At 48.8% G+C, this 18,487-nt stretch overlaps 1 protein-coding gene across 3 annotated transcripts; it reads left to right on the forward strand.

Annotated features, from left to right (window-relative positions):
* Nucleotides 1-3,017: 3,017 nt before the first annotated feature.
* LOC140365193 (eukaryotic translation initiation factor 4B-like) lies at nucleotides 3,018-16,569 on the forward strand. Of its 3 annotated transcripts, none has more exons than XM_072451466.1 (15): nucleotides 3,018-3,107; nucleotides 6,276-6,422; nucleotides 7,279-7,484; nucleotides 9,339-9,455; nucleotides 9,571-9,625; nucleotides 9,767-9,907; nucleotides 10,000-10,137; nucleotides 10,402-10,563; nucleotides 10,836-11,091; nucleotides 11,222-11,310; nucleotides 12,607-12,838; nucleotides 13,005-13,033; nucleotides 13,541-13,661; nucleotides 13,863-13,935; nucleotides 16,278-16,569. In XM_072451466.1, exons 1-15 carry the CDS (start codon nucleotides 3,095-3,097, stop codon nucleotides 16,350-16,352), a joined length of 1,854 nt encoding a protein of 617 aa, XP_072307567.1. In that variant the 5' UTR covers nucleotides 3,018-3,094; the 3' UTR covers nucleotides 16,353-16,569. The 3 variants fall into 3 exon arrangements, with proteins under 3 accessions (XP_072307567.1, XP_072307568.1, XP_072307569.1); XM_072451467.1 differs by having other exon boundaries at nucleotides 10,402-10,560; XM_072451468.1 differs by lacking the exon at nucleotides 13,541-13,661 and having other exon boundaries at nucleotides 16,278-16,322.
* Nucleotides 16,570-18,487: the final 1,918 nt, after the last annotated feature.

Raw genomic sequence — 18,487 nt, forward strand, 5'->3', positions numbered from 1 at the left:
GGTTCTTTTTATTAGTAGTAAAAGGAGGTGTATAATGATGATGTACATTCATTTTGAGCCCGACATTGGACCATTGGATTTCTTGTTTTGGTCAAATATATTAGAACATCATCTGCAGCAGGCAACGTTATGTTCTGTCCCGTCAATTGTAACTCCGTGAATTGTTTTTGATTGTGTAATAAATGGGGCTAATTATGTCCAAATAAGAAGCAAACAGGAGGAGGGACCAGGCACAGCCCTGTCTCACCCCTCTGTCAAGAGTCAGTGGATCTGTCACATGACCATTGATTTTAATTCTTGATGTTGGACCATCGTAAAGAGCCTTAACATGTTTTGTAATTAAATCATTGATTTGAAATGTGTTAATCACTTTAAATAAATAAGTCCAGCTACAGAATCTAAATCCTTCTCAGCGTCCAGACTTATTCTTACATCTTTGTTTAGTCTTATGTTGTCTTGTGTTTGTCGTTTGCTCATGAATCCTGTCTGATCTTTGTGGATTCAGTTTGGGAGGATTTGTTCCATTCTTTTGGACATAATTGAGGTGTATAAACAATAGTCCACATTCAGAATAGAAATAGTCTATATGAGGCACAGTCCAGTCGGTCCTTCCCTTCTTCTGGTGTCAGGAATATGATGGCCTCTTTCACACTAGGAGGGGAGGAGTTTTATTAAGTGACAGTTAAAAGTTGATCAAAGTAAAGGAGTAAGTGTGTCTTTAGAGCTTTATACACATATTTATTCTTTTTTTATTTTTTCAAGGGCTATGAGACATTTTTAATCCTTTACCCGGAATATGTTTTTCTTTCATTTTTCCGAGCTCTCAAGCCTCAAACACAGGACAAGACGGAATAACTGAAACATGCAGGAAGCTGAGGGAAAACTGTCCCAATAATACACACTACACTGCATTTAGTACTTTAAATAAGATAAGATATTCCTTTATTGTCCACACATGGGGAAATTTCATTGTTGCAACACAGGTAGATACAAAGGTAGATACAGAAGAAAAGAACAGATCACTTATAGGAAGTTTGAAAAACACTCTCAATAGAAGAACTCTTACAAACAAAAACTCCTATAGACAAAACCTCCCATTTCCCAACAAGGGATGGAGGGGAAAAATAATAAAGATAAATTAAATAAATGAATAAATACCATTGCATGTGATCACGACAGTAATTGCACATGAATATGTGTCACGACAGTAATTGCACAATAATTGCACATGAATCACGACAGTAATTGCACATGAATATTACGGAATTGCACATGGTTAGGTCAGTATTGCGAGTGTTCAGGGCTAACAGTGTTTGTTAAAAAGTCTGACAGCAGCAGAAGGAAAGACCTGTGAAACGTCTCCTTCACACAGCGAGGGTGGATCAGTCTCTCACTGAAGCTGCTCTCCAGAGCGGACAGAGTGTCCTGCAGGGGACAGAGTGTCCTGCAGGGGGCGACACTCATGGTCCAGCATAGATGTGAATCTAGCCAGGACCCTTCTGTCCCTCACCTCCTGCACCGAGTCCAGAGCGCAGCCCAGGACGGAGCTGGACTTCTTGATGACTTTGTCCAGCTTCCTCCTCTCCCTCTCTGTGATGCTGCTGCTCCAGCAGGCCACACCTACAGGAGCTGATGCCACCACAGAGTGAGAGAAGGTCTTCAGGAGTGGCCCTGTCACTCCAAAAGACCTGAGTCTCCTCAGGAGGTAGAGCCGACTCTGGCTCTTCCTGCCCTTCCCTGGATGTTCACTGGTGAGGGGGCAGTGGGGTGGTGTCTGCGGAAGTCCACCACCATCTCCTTGGTCTTTCCCGCGTTGATGAGGAGGTGGTTCCGCTGACACCAGTCCACAAAGTCCTGCGCCAGTCCCCTGTACTCCGCATCATTGTCGTCCGTGATGAGTCCGATGATGGCAGAGTCGTCAGAGAACTTCTGCAGGACACAGCTGTCCGTGTCGGGTCTGAAGTCTGCAGTGTAGAGGGTGAAGAGAAAGGGCGCGAGGACAGTGCCCTGGAGCCCCCACACTGCAGGTCCGAGTGTCAGACACAGTCCCGTGCTCTCACAAACTGGGGTCGGTCTGTGAGGTAGTCCAGGATCCAGTACTCCACACCAGCCATCTCCAGCTTGTCCCGCGAGAGCAGCGGCTGATGGTGTTGAAGGCGCTGGAAAGATCGAAGAACAGGATCCTCACAGAGCTGCCAGGCTTTTCCAGGTGAGAGAGAGAGCGGTGCAGCAGGGAGATGACGGCATCCTCCACTCCGATGCCAGGCCGATATGCAAACTGCAGCGGGTCCATGGCTGAGCCCACGGTGGAGCGGAGGTGGTCCAGGACCAGCCGCTCCAGTGTCTTAATCAGGTGGGACTTGAGAGCCACTGGCCTGAAGCTGTTGAGGTCTTTGGCGCGCGGTGTCTTGGGCACAGGAACCAGACAGCAGGTCTTCCAAACCTGTGGTACCACCCTCAGCATCAGGCTCATGTTGAAGACAAGTACTCCATATAAAACACACGAACTGCAGTAAATGAAAAGCAGAATGAAACAATTGTCCAAATTCTTTATTCAACCGTCTACAGCTCAAATCTTATCCTTGTACAGAAATATACCAAAAATATCAACACGATAAATATTTACCCTATAAAATATAGTTCCATTGGTCATTTACTGAACGATAAGTATAGTAATTATTAAGGTGACAACAATTATTTTAGCTGTCGACTAGTCACCAAATAAAGGGTGAAATATTGTGACTGAGGCTTCTAGAGAGAGAATGTTTACGAATAAAGTAGAAAAAAGTAAGAACATAAATTGTTTAGTATTTTTTTTTTTTTTTTTTTACCTTTTTAGCTCAAAAAAACGATCAATATTCTTTTTTTTTTTTTTACTGAAAACGTCGCAGCCCTCGTAACCATGGCGACAGTCGCGCGGTCACAAAAGCCGCCGCGTCGCGCTCTGTTGCGTAAAACACTCTTTGATCTGCGCCGTTTCTGTCGACCCAAACAAACAGGGAGGAGTCGGTGGCGTCCGCGCGCAGACGGATCGGCGCGCGCTCGCTAATTCTGACGCCTACATCCGGGAACTACACCGAGCTCGCTCTCCAACATGGCGGCGTCAGGTGAGGTTTATGTGGCTCTCGTTTGTGTGCGCGTCGTAGCCTCATTTGAGCGGGATTTTTTGGCGTTTGCGCTCCTTCGCGTCACTTTGCGGGTTGGTAACGCTTCTGCTCGCGCCCTGGTCTCGTTGTCTCACGCTCGCGGCGCGGTTTAGTCGGTTGTTTTGGTCCCGTAAAAGACGACGCGGCTCCGGGGCGAAAGCGAATGAACGAAGCTACGACTTGCACAACACTTTGAAGCGGCAGTTTACGCCCGAAATACGCCGTTATTGTTGCCAGTTGTGCCGTTTTCTGACGCCCGCGCGACCGACGAGTCCGCGCGGCCGGTGTGCGCGTCTTTTTGCGGTGTTTGTAAGTGCGCAAAGAGCTGGCACATTGCACGTCCGCGGCGGTAGCTTTCTCCGTGAATGCGCTCAGGGCTGAACCGGTGTCATGGCAGAATCTGCACCCCGAGCAAAGTGGATAGAATGTACACTTTTTACGTGTTTTTGTGTTTCTTCTTTGTATGTACACACTTATTAGTTGATATGACGATCGTTAATCAACAACGTACCTGAAATAGAACGTTTAATTGCTTTGATATACGTTTTACGCCACTGGTCATCCGCGTGTGTTCACTCTGGATCGTTTAAACGATTATATTTCACTGTAAACGCGTAAACTGTTGTAAATGTTGTGTTTATGACGTATGGCCGGTGCAGAAATGCTTTTGTTGTTGTATCATGTGATTTACTCAGTGTCATAGCGCCCTCTTCGAGTCACGTTTCGCCGGGGTGCGGGTTTGAGTAGAGCACCGCGCCGCCTTGCCGTTCCCACGTGTGCGGTGGCCGCTTCCCAACGTCGCTCTTTCCCCGGTACCGTCCGCGGTCCGTGGAAGCGGAGCCGCCGCGGCGCAGCCCTCTTCCGGTGGGCCGTGTCCGAGGCGCGCCGCGGCCCCCGAAAGCGCAGTCCGGTGATGGCGCACTTGGGTCGGTTTTTTGTGTCGGTGGCGCGCGCGCTAGGCCTGAGACCACTGCACACACCGAGTCTCCTTCCGCGGGACTCTGCTGCTGACTAAGCCCCGTGCAGCGGGGGCGCCGGGCCGGGGGGACACCACTTTAAACAGACTCACGATTAGTCGACTAAAACATAGTCGTAAGTTAAAAAAAAACAGACTTTTAAAAGATCTTTTTATAACAAAGAGTGAGACATGATTACATTTAAAATAAATTTCTGATGTTTTGTTTTTGGGCTGAATTAATTTGCAAATGTATTAATCTAGTTTTTATTCTTTTGATTAGTAATTTAGACCCCAAGAGGCCAATGAGATGTTTTTAAATAAGTTTTACCCAGTTAAAGGTGAAGTGAAGCCAGGACAAGCTGATGGTCGCGTCTCCCGAGCCCGGCCCCCGGTCTGGATCGCATGTCCCGAGCCCGGCCCCCGGTCTGGGTCGCGTGTCCCGAGCCCGGTTGGTTCCTCGGGCTCGGTTGGTTCCTCGGGCTCGGTTGGTTCCTCGGGCTCGGTTGGTTCCTCGGGCTCGGTTGGTTCCTCGGGCTCGGTTGGTTCCTCGGGCTCGGTTGGTCCAGATCTCTGCAGTTTATAAAGACTTGATGTTGTGTAAAAGTATCACGGGCACATCTCTGTATCGATACAAAGTTTGTCACGATATTGATTTATTGAGCTCAGGCCAAGTCCCCTGTGTTTTCTCCTCCCTCGTCCTCAAAGTCTCATTGTTTCACCGCGATCAAGAGTCCAGATCTAGAAGCTTCCTCTTGATATTCTCCTCTTGATGGTTCCTCCCCTTGGTAGTTTCTCCTCTTGGTAGTTTCTCCTCTTGGTGGTTGCTCCTCTTGATGGTTTCTCCTCTTGATGGTTTCTTCTCTCCCGTGTCTGGTCCGTGTTGTCCAGAATGTGCTTCACATTTATCCAGATCCTTCTCATGGCTCCATCTCAGTCAGATCTTACGTTGACCTCCATCTTCATCACGACTCTCATCTTCGCCTTAAGTTCACTGTTTATGATTTAAAATAATCGTTTGTTGCTTCTAACTCCTAATTATTGATAACGGTAAAAAGCCCACGTGTTTTTATTATTTTTATTTTTTTTAATCTAAAGTAAAGCACAGAAAGAGAGTAAAGACGCATCACCCCAAAAGTCTAGAAATAGTTGCATTAAAAAACACCTCAGTTGTCATAATGCACCGTAGCCTTCAGGGCTCTGGCGCGGCTCTGGCGCGGCTCTGGCGCGGCTCTGGCGCGGCTCTGGCGCGGCTCTGGCGCGGCTCTGGCGCGGCTCTGGCGTGGCTCTGGCTGGTCGTAAACAGTGACTCTGCGTTTCTCTGTTTTGGTGGCGCAGAGGAATGTCCTGACGCGTGGCTTTGGTCCAGTGAAGCTTTGGTCAGCTGCACTGACCCTGGCTCTGGTCCAGGGGGCGGGGCTGATCTTTTGGGGGCACAGAGGGGGGGGGAAAGGTCATTAGATGGCACCGGGCTTGTGAGATGACGATTAAACGATTGTCTCAACAGAGCTCCAAGTGAAGCTGTAAATTAAATGTTTTAAATCTAATTAGATGAAACGTTATGAGCCTCGCCTGGTCCAGTGACTTTAAAGAGTTTAGAGCCCTAAAAAAACCTTTCCACCTTCTAATGTCCTAAAAGAAATTAACCTTTTTATAAAACCCTGCACAGACAGACCCCGCCCTCTCTGACTCTGTTGTGGGTGGGACAAACCCCGCCCTCTCTGACTGTTGTTGGTGGGACAGACCCCGCCCTCTCTGACTGTCGTTGGTGGAACAGACCCCGCCCTCTCTGACTGTCGTTGGTGGAACAGACCCCGCCCTCCCTGACTGTCATTAGTGGGACAGACCCCGCCCTCACTGACTGTCATTAGTGGGACAGACCCCGCCCTCCCTTACTGTCTTTGGTGGGACAGACCCCGCCCTCCCTGTGTTGACTCTGTTGTAAAGTTGTATTTTGGAGTCGTCTCTTATCTGTCTGAGCACATGTGCGTTACTCAACACTTAACGTCTTTAAGTCCTGGGGGTTCAGTCTCGGCGGTTCAGTCTCGGATGATGGGGAACGATGGCGCTCTATTCTCACCTGGTCTTCAGAATGACAGTATTTTGAGAATGTGCCACTGACTGAAGTACATTTACATATATTTACATATTTGTGTTTTCTCTTCCGTTTACAGCTAAGAAGAAGAATAAGAAGGGGAAAACCCTGACTTTGACTGATTTCCTTGCTGAGGACACCGGGGGCAACAACAATGCGCCCGCCCCGAGTTACCCAACTAAGTCCACGAGTTGGGCCGATGAGACGGACGATCTGGATGGAGATGGTGAGCCTCAGCCACACGGCTGTAAAACCCGTAACGACGTGTGTGCGAGACGTTTCACTTGTGTGCGCCAGACGAGACGTTTCACTTGTGTGCGCCAGACGAGACGTTTCACTGCGTGCGCGCCAGGCGAGACGCTTCACTGCGTGCGCGCCAGATGAGACGTTTCACTGCGTGCGCGCCAGACGAGACGTTTCACTGCGTGCGCGCCAGGCGAGACGTTTCACTGCGTGCGTGCCAGACGAGACGTTTCACTGCGTGCGCGCCAGACGAGACGCTTCACTGCGTGCGTGCCAGACGAGACGTTTCACTGCGTGCGCGCCAGATGAGACGTTTCACTGCGTGCGCGCCAGACGAGACGTTTCACTGCGTGCGCGCCAGGCGAGACGTTTCACTGCGTGCGCGCCAGGCGAGACGTTTCACTGCGTGCGCGCCAGGCGAGACGTTTCACTGCGTGCGCGCCAGGCGAGACGTTTCACTTGCCGCTGTCCACTTTAGACCAACCCTCTGTCCACTTTAGACCGCCATACAAACGCATGTGAATAAATACAAGTTTAATGCCATTCAATGGAACATTCCAGGCAAAGCAATGACCCATGTCCATGACGACGAGCAGGGGGCGGACCCTCATCATAAAAGTTACACACTGCACTTAATGTATCGGCAAGTTTGACAGCTAGTGTCAAGTCCAGATGATACAAGTGACTCTTTTCTACAATGAAACACTCCTGGATGAATGAGGGATTACACCCACATGTTTATAGTTAATTTAATTATTAATTAATTTAATTACGCTGAAAATGGTGTTTAATTAAAATTGAAATCCCGGTTTGAGAGCTAACATTGTGTTCCGTCTCAGTCTCGACATCGTGGCACACAGAGGAGGACTCGTACCGTGCACCTGCCATCGACCGCTCCATCCTCCCCACAGCTCCTCGCTCGGCCCGAGAGCCCAACATCGACCGCTCCCGCCTGCCGCGCTCACCGCCCTACACCGCCTTCCTGGGGAACCTGCCCTACGACGTCAGCGAAGAGTCCATCAAGGAGTTCTTCCACGGACTGGCAGTGAGTAGAGCACTGAATACTGGCTATTACACACTGCTACACTCCAACAGGGGTGGTTACACACTGCTACACTCCAACAGGGGTGGTTACACACTGCTACACTCCAACAGGGGTGGTTACACACTGCTACACTCCAACAGGGGTGGTTACACACTGCTACACTCCAACAGGGGTGGTTACACACTGCTACACTCCAACAGGGGTGGTTACACACTGCTACACTCCAACAGGGGTGGTTACACACTGCTACACTCTCACCCTCTGGCTATTATCAACTGCCACACTCCGACAGAGGTTTTTATGGTCCCACCTGAACAGAAAAAGCAAAACGAGTGGGTTGACCGTGTTGACGACCTTTATGAAGGAGACAAATGGTTGTTGGAGAAGATTTCTACAGAGGGCGCTGTTCATGTAGTGCTCCATCTGTAGTCGCCCGTGTGAAATGACGGTGCTGCAGGTGAACTGAACTGAACTGCGTGAGAAATGAAGCTGAGGAAATATCATATAAATCAAAGTGACATAGCACTGTTGTCAGTAAATCTGCTGTGTCCACCTCATCGTCTGCCAGATGAAAGACCGATGCAGATGCCACAGCTCTCATGGCCCCTGCCTGAAGTATCCTTTTAGAACAGCAGGTTGACGAATAGGAACTGTTAAGGAGGAAAAAAACGCTTTACTTTGACACTGAGCTGGCTGCCCATACGGCCAAAGTGAGCGTGTTAAAGGCCTCAGATTGTAAAGTTTCTGCTTAGTCAGATGGAAGTAAGGAGGAAAGCCACTGCAGTTAAATGCAGAAGGGGCAACATTTCTAACTACATTTACCACCCAGTTGTTTCAGACGAAGGCTGTGGAGAGTGATTGGAATTGGAAACTTTCTTGTGAAACCTGAGAACAAATATTTGACATACCCAGAGGTAATGATCCAGAGGTAAAGGCTTTGTTTGAGAGCACTGTGTAGGATGAGCAGGCACGTCCAGTAGAGAAGCTCATTATTTACTTTTCCTTCTGGCTAAATTGATGGCTGTAAGTCGGCTCCTTAAGTTTAAAAACTTGCTGTTGTTGGTGCAGCATATACTGCAGTGGAGAGAGACTCTGGCGAGATCAGAAATGAGTTCTGAGCATTTGGAAGAGGATATGAAAGTCCAGATGGAAATGATCAAAGCTCAAGTCTCAAAGGTGGAAAATGCCTGTGAAGTTGAACGTGGTCGTGCAAATGGTCAAGAGATATTGCCTGGTTTTCAATACCCCAGCTGCATCGCACCATGCAGGTGTTTGGGAGAGATTGGTTCGGTCTGTTCGTGAAGTCTTGAACTCCATTCTGAAGACACAGATTCTGGATGAAGCGAATCTGGTTGTTTTGTGAAGCTGGGGCTGTTAACAGCCGTCCTACAACAAAAGCATCTACAGATCTACTTCATAACCCTGACCCCTCGCGATGCTCATGGACGATATCGCACTGCACAGTTCATGGATCACAGCTAGAGTTTTGATGCTGTTCTGGATACAAATGGCAAGTGCACACTGAGGATTAAAACTGAAACGAATGTTCAGGACAGACCAATCGCTAAAGTCTGCCTTCTGCTGGAAGGATTGGACTATTATGACCTATGAACTTTTAATCGTTTGGATTATATGAATCTTGCATGATTTACCGTGTACTGACTCAAAGGACTGAACGTTGTCAGGTTGTTTCATGTGGACTGGCCCAATAACGATGGAGTCCTGACCCATAAACCAGGTCAAAAAATCTGACCTCTGACACACAGACTGACCTGGAGAGGTCAGAGGGAGCGGAAGCAGGTTGGGTTGTGTTGGGTGGAGCGGAAGGCTCATGGGTGTGTGTTTTCTCCTCAGATCAGTGCAGTGCGACTGCCTCGAGAGCCCTCGAATCCCGAGCGGCTGAAGGGCTTCGGCTATGCGGAGTTCGACGACGTGGACTCACTAATGAGAGCGCTCAGCCTCAACGAAGAGGTCAGACCTTTGTCCCTTTACTGTCCGAGCTTTCAGTCAAAACGTAACACGATGTAGAACTGCCTTTCACTTTCCGGCGGCTTCATAGATGTAACTATTTTTACCTTCTCCACAGAATCTGGGAAACAGGAGAATTCGAGTTGATATCGCCGACCAATCAAACGACAAAGGTACAAATATTTACTCGTTTCATCTTCAAGTAACTCATTTCTGACCCGTTTCTACTGGAAGCCCGATGTTTCCCAGCCCCACTCATTTTGTGTGTTTGCGCGTGCGTTTTGCGTACAAACGTGTTCCGTGTGTGATTTCAGAGCGTGACAACGGGATGGGCAGAGACAGAGGCCGGATGTCCGACATGGGCCCGGACAAAACGGACTCGGCGGATTGGAGGGCTCGTCCGGTGGATGACGTGGACGACGGGCCGCCCAAAAGAGGAGAGGACTCGTCATTCGGTGCGTTTTCTTATCGCCTTGACGATGGTTTGGCCTCTGAAGATATCCCGACGTAACGAATGAAATGACCACGTGTCTTTTACACTCCGCAGGATCTCGTGACCGCTACGAGTCGGATCGTTACAGAGACGGCCCTCGCAGAGACGACGGAGGACGGGAACGATACGGAGGGGGGCGTGATCGCTACGACGACCGGGACCGCAGGGATCGCTACGACGACAGAGGAGGAGGTCAGGAGCTTATTCAACTTATATCTGTCTCGTTTTGAGTATTTCGGATTTATATTGTAGCTTCAAATAAATATGTTTGAATATGTCCAGTTTTGGCTCTTTCTCCAGTTTGAAACGTCTTCTGTAGTTTACTGACCAATGTGTGGGGGGGAAATGTCAAGACGGTGTTAAAGATGGTCAAAGCCTTGGAAACGAAAGTCTAATCTGGCTCTAACATGCTTGAATGCGGTCCTTTTCCTGTGGGCGGCGCCGGCGGCGTTTCAGGTTTCGACTCTCGCGGCGGTGGCGGGCGGCGAGCCTTTGGCACCAGTTTCGGCGGCAGCCGCGACTATGACTCCCGCGGCAGCAGCGACCGATTTGGCGACAGAGATCGCTACGGCGAAGACCGGTACGAGAGGAAGGAGGAGCGCCGGGACGAGGATCGTGGTGAGGACCCGACAAGTTTGTGCTCTCGTTTGGGAGATCGCACTAACCCATTCTGATAGTTTGAATATGATGCACTGAATATGCAAATGTCGTGAGGCTCAGAGCGACACGCCCAGGCGTATTTGTGCATATCTTCAATTTATTTTGCATCAACATGCTCAACATAACATTTACTCTTCAGTCCTGTTACAAACATTATAGTATTTAAAAAGTACTTTCTACTCTCAAATGCAGTAAAGTACAGGCTCTTGAGTCCTCTCTCTGTCCCTCAGGTCCTTCACAGAGGCCCAAGCTGAACCTGAAGCCTCGCAGCGTCCCCAAAGAGGAGGAGGGCAGCAGCGGCCCCGGCCCCGCACCCACCCCGGCCCCCGCCGCCTCCAGGTCCGCCTCCATCTTCGGAAACGCCAAACCGGTCGACACCGCGTCCAAAGAGCGCGAGGTGGAGGAGCGGCTAAAGAAGCAGGAGGAGCGACGACAGAGGCAGCTGGAGGAGGACAAAGGGAGGGCCCCAGAATGGAAGAGGGACAGGTACAAGTACACAAGCTACTGCACAAGCTACTGCACAAGCTACTGCACAAACATCTGTTGCTACTGCACAGAAGCTCGTGTGATTCCCGTTGCCCATAACGTGTGTAAAACATGTGATGGTGTTTTCCAGGGACCCGAGCTGGCGCAGTGAAGAGTCCCACACCGAGAGGTCCCGTACAGGAAGTGAATCCTCACAGCCAGGAAGTACTTCTGGGAGAGGTAAGGTCACCGAGCGTCTTCACCGGGGCGTTTGTCCATCTCCCGTCTTTAGTTTTAGACCAGAGCGTGTCATTTCTGCTTTTGAAACGATCCTTGTATTGTGGGGTCTTCTCTGATGTTTAACCCCGCCTCCCTCTGGCGTCCACATGTTTAACCCCGCCTCCCTCTGCCGTCCACATGTTTAACCCCGCCTCCCTCTGCCGTCCACATGTTTAACCCCGCCTCCCTCTGCCGTCCACATGTTTAACCCCGCCTCCCTCTGCCGTCCACATGTTTAACCCCGCCTCCCTCTGCCGTCCACATGTTTAACCCCGCCTCCCTCTGCCGTCCACATGTTTAACCCCGCCTCCCTCTGCCGTCCACATGTTTAACCCCGCCTCCCTCTGCCGTCCACATGTTTAACCCCGCCTCCCTCTGCCGTCCACATGTTTAACCCCGCCTCCCTCTGCCGTCCACATTTAACCTCGCCTCCCTCTGCCGTCCACATTTAACCCCGCCTCCCTCTGGCGTCCACATGTTTAACCCCGCCAACCCCGCCTCCCTCTGGCGTCCACATGTTTAACCCCGCCTCCCTCTGCCGTCCACATGTTTAACCCCGCCTCCCTCTGCCGTCCACATGTTTAACCCCGCCTCCCTCTGCCGTCCACATGTTTAACCCCGCCTCCCTCTGCCGTCCACATATTTAACCCCGCCTCCCTCTGCCGTCCACATGTTTAACCTCGCCTCCCTCTGCGGTCCACATTTAACCCCGCCTCCCTCTGGCGTCCACATATTTAACCCCGCCTCCCTCTGGCGTCCACATGTTTAACCCCGCCAACCCCGCCTCCCTCTGCGGTCCACATTTAACCCCGCCTCCCTCTGGCGTCCACATGTTTAACCCCGCCTCCCTCTGGCGTCCACATGTTTAACCCCGCCAACCCCGCCTCCCTCTGCCGTCCACATGTTTAACCTCGCCTCCCTCTGCCGTCCACATTTAACCCCGCCTCCCTCTGGCGTCCACATATTTAACCCCGCCTCCCTCTGGCGTCCACATGTTTAACCCCGCCAACCCCGCCTCCCTCTGCCGTCCACATGTTTAACCTCGCCTCCCTCTGCCGTCCACATTTAACCCCGCCTCCCTCTGGCGTTCACATATTTAACCCCGCCTCCCTCTGGCGTCCACATGTTTAACCCCGCCAACCCCGCCTCCCTCTGCCGTCCACATGTTTAACCCCGCCTCCCTCTGCCGTCCACATGTTTAACCCCGCCTCCCTCTGCCGTCCACATGTTTAACCCCGCCTCCCTCTGTCCCCCCAGGCTCCCGCTGCAGAGACGAGCGCCCGGGGGAGAACGAGGTGTTTGGTCAGGAGGCTGAGCCCACATCCCCGAGCTCCCCTCGGCCCCCGGTCCTGGCCCCTAAAGAGCCGCTTAAAGTGATGCCCGCACCGCCTCCCAAAGAGAACGTCTGGGCCAAACGCAGCGCAGGGGGCTCCGAGGGGGAGAGGGGGCCGCCCGTGTCCCCTGACGCCAACACGCCCCCTAGAGTCAGGTACTTAAACGTCGCCGCAGCTCAGGAACTTTAGATTAAAAACCCTTAAAATCTGTGTGTGTGTCTGTGTGAACGCGCCTGATTGGTGCTGGTCTGTGAGTGACAGGTGGATTTAACCAGTCACGGTCTGAGATGTGTAAAACTGTCTCTGTTTGTGTGTCTGCAGCTCTGGAGACGAGCGAGGATCTGGGAAAGGTAAGAACTGTGTGAGCTTCTCCTGCGCTAACGCTTTGCTCAACCCGCTCCCGCCGCCCCGCCCCTGCTGCTCCTGCTGCTCTGCTGTAGTGTAGTGTAGTGTGGAGTGGAGTGTAGTGACCTTTTTGAGCGTGCAGTGTGTGAGTGTAGTTCTCTGGATTAAAGGTGCTCCCGTCAATCGCACAATATCTGGTCAAAATGAGCAGATCGCCATAGAAACCATCGCACGGTCGGCGTTTTCCTCGTCCAGGCACCGACGATCAAACGAGTAAATGTAAAACACAATCTGGACCAAACAATAAGAGCTTTAATTACAAAAACCACGAGGTCATTATTAACTCAAACTGTCATAAACGCACACGTCATTAGTCGATCTTCTCCACGTCGGATCTGAACGTGTTAAAAGTCCAAACGTGACTCTCCGCGACGTTTGTGACGGTCAGACGGGACTGGACGGAGGAGCACCTTCACTCCAGACCCCCTTCACTGGTCTGGTTTCTCTTAAAGATGAGAACAAGGCTGACGGTGTGCGGCGGGGGGCCCCACGAGCCAGGGGGGGCTCCGCGGGGCCAGCGACCGGCAGAGGCCGAGGAGAGGGGCCCAAGGAGCGCAGGAAGGAAGCGGACAGGTCAGGAGCCCCAAAGGGAACGCACGGGAGTCCAGAGAGGAACGTGAGGTAGAAGGAGAGGACAGGAGGACAGAGGAGGAGGAGGAGGAGGAGAGGGTGCAGAGGAGGAGAAAGGGGGGGAGGGAGGGAAGAGGAGGAGAAAGAAGAGTTCAGACGGCGTTTCTCACATGTTCTAACTCTTTCTTAATGGCTCTGACACAGAAAAGAACCTCGAAGAGAACGAGACTCCAGACCCGCTCCAGAGCCAAAGAAATACGAAGAGTCCCCAACTCCCGTAAGACACGCCTCCATCTGTCACTTTGTGTGTTTGTTTGTTTTGTGCGTTTCACGAGCTCACGGTGTCAAAGGTCAACGTGACGACGCTCGGGAACGAGGAAAAACGTCTCGATTTAGCGATCAGTTGCGATGATCGAGCCCAAAATAACAGTGAAATCTTTACTTTCTTTACGTTTTACTTTCGTTCTTTGACTTGTTTCTGTTCCTAAACAAAAGACAAAATGAAGTTAAACGTGACTAAAACGGCCAATAAAATGAAGTTCTTAACATTTACCGTATTTTCTGGACTTAAAGTTACATTTTATGGGGAAATGTATTTGATAAAAACCAAGACCAAGAACAGACATTTCATCTTGAAATGCTGTTTAAAATAATAACAGATGAGAGAACATGGTGAATAGGTGTACGTATGCTAACGCTAACACCTTCAGCTACATGACGTATGCTAACACTAACACCTTCAGCTACATGAGGCGCAGACAGAACTGTGGTAAGTGTCTGGTATGTTAACGTAACATATGAACAGTTATTCAGATAACTATAGCATAAAGAACATGCTAACAAGTTTAGCAAAGCATCAGTTTTACCCCAAATCACTAAATCCATTGAATTCTTCTTCCTCTGTGTCACTTCTAAACAACTCCACAAACTCCAGAGGAAGAGGAAGTGCAGATTCTGCGTCGCTCAGAGCCTAGAGTGCCCTCTTGTGGTCGTCAGTGTGAAAATAACAAATAATATCACATAATTCGCACCCGGGCCAAAACATGAAAAAAGGTGCGACTTATAGTCCGGAAAATATGGTAATGACTTTGAAACAATTTCTGTTCTATTGAAACAAGAATGTCAAATGTTTAAAGCTCAAGTCAAACTTTCAAAACGATAAACTACCAGATGAAAAGCTGAAACTCGACCTTTTATTCAAAGTCTTCATTTTAAAAACGGCGGAGGACATTTATGTTGGATCACAGTATTATCCACTATTGTGTCTAAATTGTGATACTTTTTCAGTACTTGGTGCCGACCTGAGCATAATAAATACATGATATTTTTGTAATTTGAGTGTTTACCTTTAGTTAACGCCACATTTGACTCGCAAGAAAATCACCTGCAAAATGCAAAACAAAAACTGGAAAAATAATACATTTTAAAATGGAAAAGGGGTGGGATTTTTTGCTTTGAATGAAAGACTTTTTTTTTTTTTTTTTTTTTTTTTGCTTTTAATTTCGGTGTCTTACAGTTACTCCACATTTAAAGATGAATTTTCAGAATTTTTGGTTTCATAAACACGTACGTTTCTTTTTCCTTCTGATAAGGCTGCGGTTATTTTATTACTTGGTTTACGGATCCACCGCACTTAGATTATTGATTTCTAATTCATAAATAAAATAAATATCGCTTTTTTTTATATAAAGTACCACCGACAATGCAAAATAGCCCAAATCCTGCGGGTGTCATTTATTTTGGAAAGCAGTGGCCGACCCAGCGCTCCATGGACCAGTGTGGGTTCTCAACCGTTTTATCTGGAGCCCGTGTCGTCAAGTGATGATGGGGATGATGCAGTAGAAGTACTAAACACACCTGCTCGTGATGTCATGGAAATCACCTGCAGCAGCGATGAAGCCTCTGGACTTGTCCAAAGTGATGAAGCTTCTGGACTTGTCCAAAGTGATGAAGCCTCTGGACTCCTCTAAAGTGATGAAGCCTCTGGACTCCTCTAAAGTGATGAAGCCTCTGGACTCCTCTAAAGTGATGAAGCCTCTGGACTCCTCTAAAGTGATGAAGCCTCTGGACTCCTCTAAAAGTGGACGCTGTTGAAATGTCAACTGTTCGTACTAAGAGACTTTGGTGCCAAATTCATCATGTGTGTTCTTTGACGTTTATATTTTTCGCCATATTTCCTTGAATTATTATATTATGAAAAATCTCTTTTGAAATTGAGATTATATTTATATTTCGTCCGCCATCCGTAATATCAGCAATAAAATAACTGCGGCCTAAATGGACCATGTTTTTTTTTTTTTTTTTCCCGCTCCATGTTTATTTTACAAAACCAGACTTTAAATTGAATAAAATACTTCTCATTTTAGTTTTTATGAATTTTCTTTTTTACTATTAAGAAAAACCTGAACTGCAGCTTTAATTTTGGTCCAAACATCACTCTTTGAGCTGCTTCTTCCTTCCTCCTCCTTCCTCTTCCTTCCTGCTACTTTCTTCCTTCCTCTTCCCTCCTTCCTCCTCTCTTCTTCCTCCCTTCTTTCTTCCTCCTTTCTTTCTTCTTCCTCCTTCTTTGGTCACCTTTGTTTCCTGTGCGTGTTTAATCCTGTGTTTCTCTCTTGACAGAAGTTCAGCTCAGCCAGTAAATACGCCGCTCTGTTAATGGACGGAGAGCTGGGCGAAGACGCAGAGGACGAGTAAACTCTCCAGAAAAGAATGAAGACAAAATAATAAAAGAATCACCACAAAGAAGACGGTGGCCGCGCTCCGGGATGAGGAGGCGGAGCCGCAGATGAAATCAAACCACGCCCGCTTTGACCCGGACACTTCAGACTCGCCGAGACTGAACCGTTTTAGCGCTCTCATCCAGGACCAGGAGGCGTGGCATCAGTGTAATAAAGTAATACAACGTCCCAGGCGGCCGCAGTCTGCTCTTTCTTTAGGCATGATTTTAACGCGGGTCAATGTTTTCCAGCTTCTGCCACGACATAAACATGTTTCTTCATCAAAAACGTTCCTGGAGTGTTTGTTTCTTTCACGTATTTGAGTTTAAATGTTTAAACCGTTTAGAGCGAGACGGAGTACCTATGACCTTCAGGTGTCCACCAACCTGAAGGTCACAGGTTCCATTCCCGCTCCGAGTCCTGTGCTCGTGTCCTGCTGAGGGGCCCTCGCCTCAGTCTGCCCCAGGGCAGCCGTGACTACTCGAGTTACTTGCCACAACAGTGTGAAGAGAATGAAGAATACCTGTTATTACACATGTAATAACGCGTATTGGGTGTTATTAAATGGTTATTACATGTGTAAGCGGTTTTGATGAGGTCGAATTAATGTAATTAACTCTTCAGATCAGTGTCCAAAGCCTTTGATTACACTTTAAATTTAGCGCTGGGGAAAAAAAAAATATTTGAAATTTGCAGCAGGATTTTTTTTTTTATTGACAAAATGGAAGAAAAAACTTGAGACGGAAATGATCTTGATTCAAACTTAAATAAATTTTTCAGATGTGTAAGAAGAAATCATCCAAATGTAAATCTGTGCTGACCAGTAGAGGGCAGCAGAGCACTGTCATGGCTTGTCATTGGTCATTACTCAAACGAAGAATAAAACGCTCCAGAGAAGTTTTTCAGTCACAGAATGAGTTAAAATACAAACTTCTAAACTCACTTTAATCAGCTGAGCGATAATGAATCTTTAAAACAAACTTTTGATTCATGAAACTTAGTCTTTGCTCTAGAGTTGTTTTTAATTGAAAATGTCTTCAAACTGGAGAGAGGAGCCACTCTGGAGCCACTCTGGGCGATTGGAATGCCGGGAAACACTGACGCATCCAAGTCAAAAGTATTAAGACTTAAGGTCAAAATGAATGCTTCTCTTTGTAGAATTAACACATTAGAAATATTTTTACAATATAACAGTAATTATTTTATACAGACTGAGGACAACATTGTGTCTGAAGAACTTGGATAAAACTGACCAAATGAAACACTGGAGAAGCGGAGATGCGCACCACAGTTTGAGAAACACATCACACACGTACAGCTGACGTTTGTGTTCCTTTACATTTGTATATTTATTTGGTCTGGACACACGCAGGATCAGCCCCGCCCACATTCACTCTCATTCTTACAAATCATACAGGTGTTTTTAGTGGGCGGGGCAACCGTTTGGGCTTCTCTTCTGCACATGCTCAGTTAGGGCTGCTGTCCGCTCTGGTTCTAACGCTCATGTTAGGGGGCGGAGCATGAACGGGCCTCTGAACACGCCCACAGACTGAGCAGCTACAGGAGAAGAAGAACCAAGCTTCCTGCAGTACTGCTCAGCGGCCTGTAGAGGCTTCAGCAGCAGAAGAGAGGGGGAAACAAGCTCATGTAGAACAATACTGATACTTTGTTCCGATACCGTTCTCCTACTGCGTCCGAATGGCTGAAAAAGTTAACTTAAGGTCATCGATGGTGTTAGAGATGAACGAGCAAAAGAAAACCACCTCTAGTATTTATTTACTTGAGATGTACTTTTTGAGAACTAATGTGGTAACGGCCATGAAGAATTGTGTACATTTATTTGGGTCGTTTTGCTGCTCCTGGTCCTGGTGCTCCTGGTCCTTCCTCCTGCTCCTGGTCCTGGTGCTCCTGCTCCTGGTGCTCCTGGTCCTGGTGCTCCTGCTCCTGGTGCTCCTGCTCCTGGTGCTCCTGCTCCTGGTGCTCCTGGTCCTGGTGCTCCTGGTCCTGGTGCTCCTGGTCCTGGTGCTCCTGGTCCTGGTGGTCCTGGTCCTGGTAGTCCGGTCCCCAGTGTTTCCTCAGACGCGGCCCCCTGCTGAGAGCTCTGTCTCTTGG

This window comes from Eucyclogobius newberryi, unplaced genomic scaffold (assembly GCF_026437365.1).
Source record: "Eucyclogobius newberryi isolate DKJ021-1_F unplaced genomic scaffold, fEucNew1.0.hap1 SCAF_19, whole genome shotgun sequence".
Classification (NCBI taxonomy): Eukaryota; Metazoa; Chordata; class Actinopteri; order Gobiiformes; family Gobiidae; genus Eucyclogobius; species Eucyclogobius newberryi.

What these genes read in the sequence shown, in the direction of transcription:
- LOC140365193 (XM_072451466.1), top strand. An exon ending in GGACGATCTGGATGGAGATG is followed by an intron (nt 6,423 to 7,278) that starts GTGAGCCTCAGC and finishes GTTCCGTCTCAG; the next exon opens with TCTCGACATCGTGGCACACA. An exon ending in CGAGCGAGGATCTGGGAAAG is followed by an intron (nt 13,034 to 13,540) that starts GTAAGAACTGTG and finishes TTTCTCTTAAAG; the next exon opens with ATGAGAACAAGGCTGACGGT.